This window comes from Engraulis encrasicolus, chromosome 14 (assembly GCF_034702125.1).
Source record: "Engraulis encrasicolus isolate BLACKSEA-1 chromosome 14, IST_EnEncr_1.0, whole genome shotgun sequence".
NCBI classification, from domain to species: Eukaryota; Metazoa; Chordata; class Actinopteri; order Clupeiformes; family Engraulidae; genus Engraulis; species Engraulis encrasicolus.
In genome coordinates this window covers 13258700-13261199 of record NC_085870.1, presented here as the reverse complement: position 1 = coordinate 13261199, position 2500 = coordinate 13258700, and the positions used below count along the sequence as shown (strand labels likewise).

Sequence of the window (2500 nt, the reverse complement as noted above, 5' to 3'; positions counted from 1 at the left end):
TATTGAGTGGAAGTTGGCTGCTGAGAGAGGAAGAGAAGAAAATAGTAGATATTAGAAGAAAGAAGAGAAGAGAGGAGAAGAGAAGAGAAGAGAAGAGAAGAGAAGAGGAGAGGAGAGGAGAGGAGAGGAGAGGAGAGGAGAGGAGAGGAGAGAAGAGGAGAGGAGAGAAGAGGAGGGAAGAGAGGAGACAAGAAAAGAAGAGACAAAAAGATAAGAGAAGAGAAGAGGAGGGAAGAGAAGAGGAGGGAAGAGAAGAGGAGGGAAGAGAGGAGACAAAAAAAGAAGAGACCAAAAGAGAAGAGAAGAGAAGAGACAATAACAAGAGAAGAAAATAAAGAAGAGGAGGACTTGCAGTGAGCCATGGCCATCTCTGGTCTGCCGTAGGGCGCCTGCCTGCCTGCCTGCCTGCCTGCCTGCCTGCCTGCTTCCCTACCTGCCTGCCTGCTTCCCTGCCTGCCTGCCTGCCTGCCTGCCTGCCTCCCTGCCTGCCTGCCTGCCTGCCTGCCTGCCCGCCTACCTGCCTGCCTGCCTGCCTGCCTGCCTGCCTGTCAGACAGCAGAGACGGACACCGCCGGAGCTGAGAGGCCTGAGAACTGTGGGAGGTAGGGTAGGGAGTGGAGTGGAGTTAAGTGAAGCTGTGTGTGTGTGTGTGTGTGTGTGTGTGTGTGTGTGTGTGTGTGTGTGTGTGTGTGTGTGTGTGTGTGTGTGTGTGTGTGTGTGTGTGTGTGTGTGTGTGTGTGTGTGTCGGAGAGAGAGAGTTTGTGTGCCTGTGTGTGTGTGCGTGCGTGCATGCGTGTGTCAGTCCAGTAGAGATACCTATATAGATTTCTGTAAGTGGTTCTTGGGTGTTTAGACACACACACACACACACACACACACACACACACACACACACACACACACACACACACACACACACACACACACACACACACACACACACACACACACACACACCTCCTCAAGTGTGGCATCTCATCTTCACAAGGGTGTGATTGTGTGCTAAGGCCAACTGTGTACATACTTAGCTGCTGTCTATCCACCGTAATTCTCCTCTCAGGTCCTCTTCTTATCTTATCTGGCTCTTGCTCTGTCTCTGTCTCTGCCCCTCTCTATCTCTCTCTCTCTCTCTCTCTCTCTCTCTCTCTCTCTCTCTCTCTCTCTCTCTCTCTCTCTCTCTCTCTCTCTCTTTCTCCTTCTCCTTCTATTCTGCCTCTCTCGCTCTCATGCTGTTTCTTTTCTCTCTCGCTGTCTTTCTCTCTTTCTGTCTCCCACCCTCTCTCCCACCCTCCCTCATTCTCCCTCTATCTTTTTCTGTCTGCAATTCTCTCCCTCGCTCGCTCTCATTCTCTATGTAATTTTCTCTCCCTCTCCCTTCCTCTCCCACCGTCTCTTACCCCTCTCTCTATCTGTCCCTCCTTCCCTCTGCCTTCCTCCCTCTCTCTCTCCCTGTCTCTCTTCCTCCCCCCTCCCCTCTCTCTCTCTCTCTCTCTCTCTCTCTGTCTCTCTTCCTCCTTCCCCCTCTCTCTCTCTCCCTGCCTTCCTCCTCTCTCTCTCTCTGTCTCTCTTCCTCCTTCCCCCTCTCTCTCTCTCTCCCCTCTCCCCCCCTCTCTCTCTCTCCCTCTCCCTCTCACTCTCTCTCTCTCCCTCTTTCTCTCTATCTATCTCCCTCTCTCTATCTCTCCCTTTCTCTCTCTCTCTCCCCCTCTGTCTCCCCCCCCCTCTCACTCCCTCCGCTCCCCCTCTCTCTCCCAGGATGAAGCTGAAGGGGGGGCCAGTGCAGTGCCAGTGCCAGTGGCCTCTCCAGGCTGTCCTCCTCGTCGCCGTGGTGATGATCTGCTGCCGGCCGGTGTCCGCGGGCAACCGCTACCTCCGGGGACACAACGGTAGGTCTGGGTCTCGCTCCCCCCGACTCCGGAGCACAACCTTGGGGTTAATTAGCCCACTGATGAAGGACACTGGAGCCTGGTCCTCCAGAGCCCACCACACCACAACACAACACCACAACACCATGCAGTTGTACGCTAGGCCCCTGCCTAAGGACATACTTAATACATCCACACATCCTCTCCCTCGCTCTCTCACAACACAACAACAACAGTGCAACACCATCATAACATGGGCATGCCAGGGCTGGACTGGTAATCTGGCATGCAGGGCATTTTACCGATATGTGACGACAGGTCCCAGGGGCTGATACTGATGTTGAGGTTTTTTTTCAATTATGTTTTTTTTTTCTCACGGACTGGCGCACTGTTTAGAGGGAGCGGCTCACTGGTCCATCTTCACCATACCAGAAGATAGCAGAGTCATGCAGGATATAGTACGGAAGCATCTTGTAGTATATGTGAGGGTTCAGCTCAAACCGGAAATGCCTGGGTGACCAGCCCTGGGGGACTCTAGGACATGCCAGAGCCTGATCACCTGATCGCCTGCCTACACCTGGTGAAATACCAGTAGCTTGTTAGCATACTGTATGTAACCCTAGCACAAACTCATA

General features: G+C 53.2%; 1 protein-coding gene across 1 annotated transcript in view; it reads left to right on the top strand.

The window, feature by feature from the left end:
* Positions 1-2500, top strand: part of LOC134462981 (chemokine-like protein TAFA-4) — a 61599-nt gene that overhangs the window by 9320 nt on the left and 49779 nt on the right. Inside the window, exon 2 of the mRNA XM_063216242.1 lies at positions 1756-1886. Coding sequence (XP_063072312.1) covers positions 1756-1886 — 131 coding nt within the window. The remainder of the gene's footprint in view (positions 1-1755; positions 1887-2500) is intronic.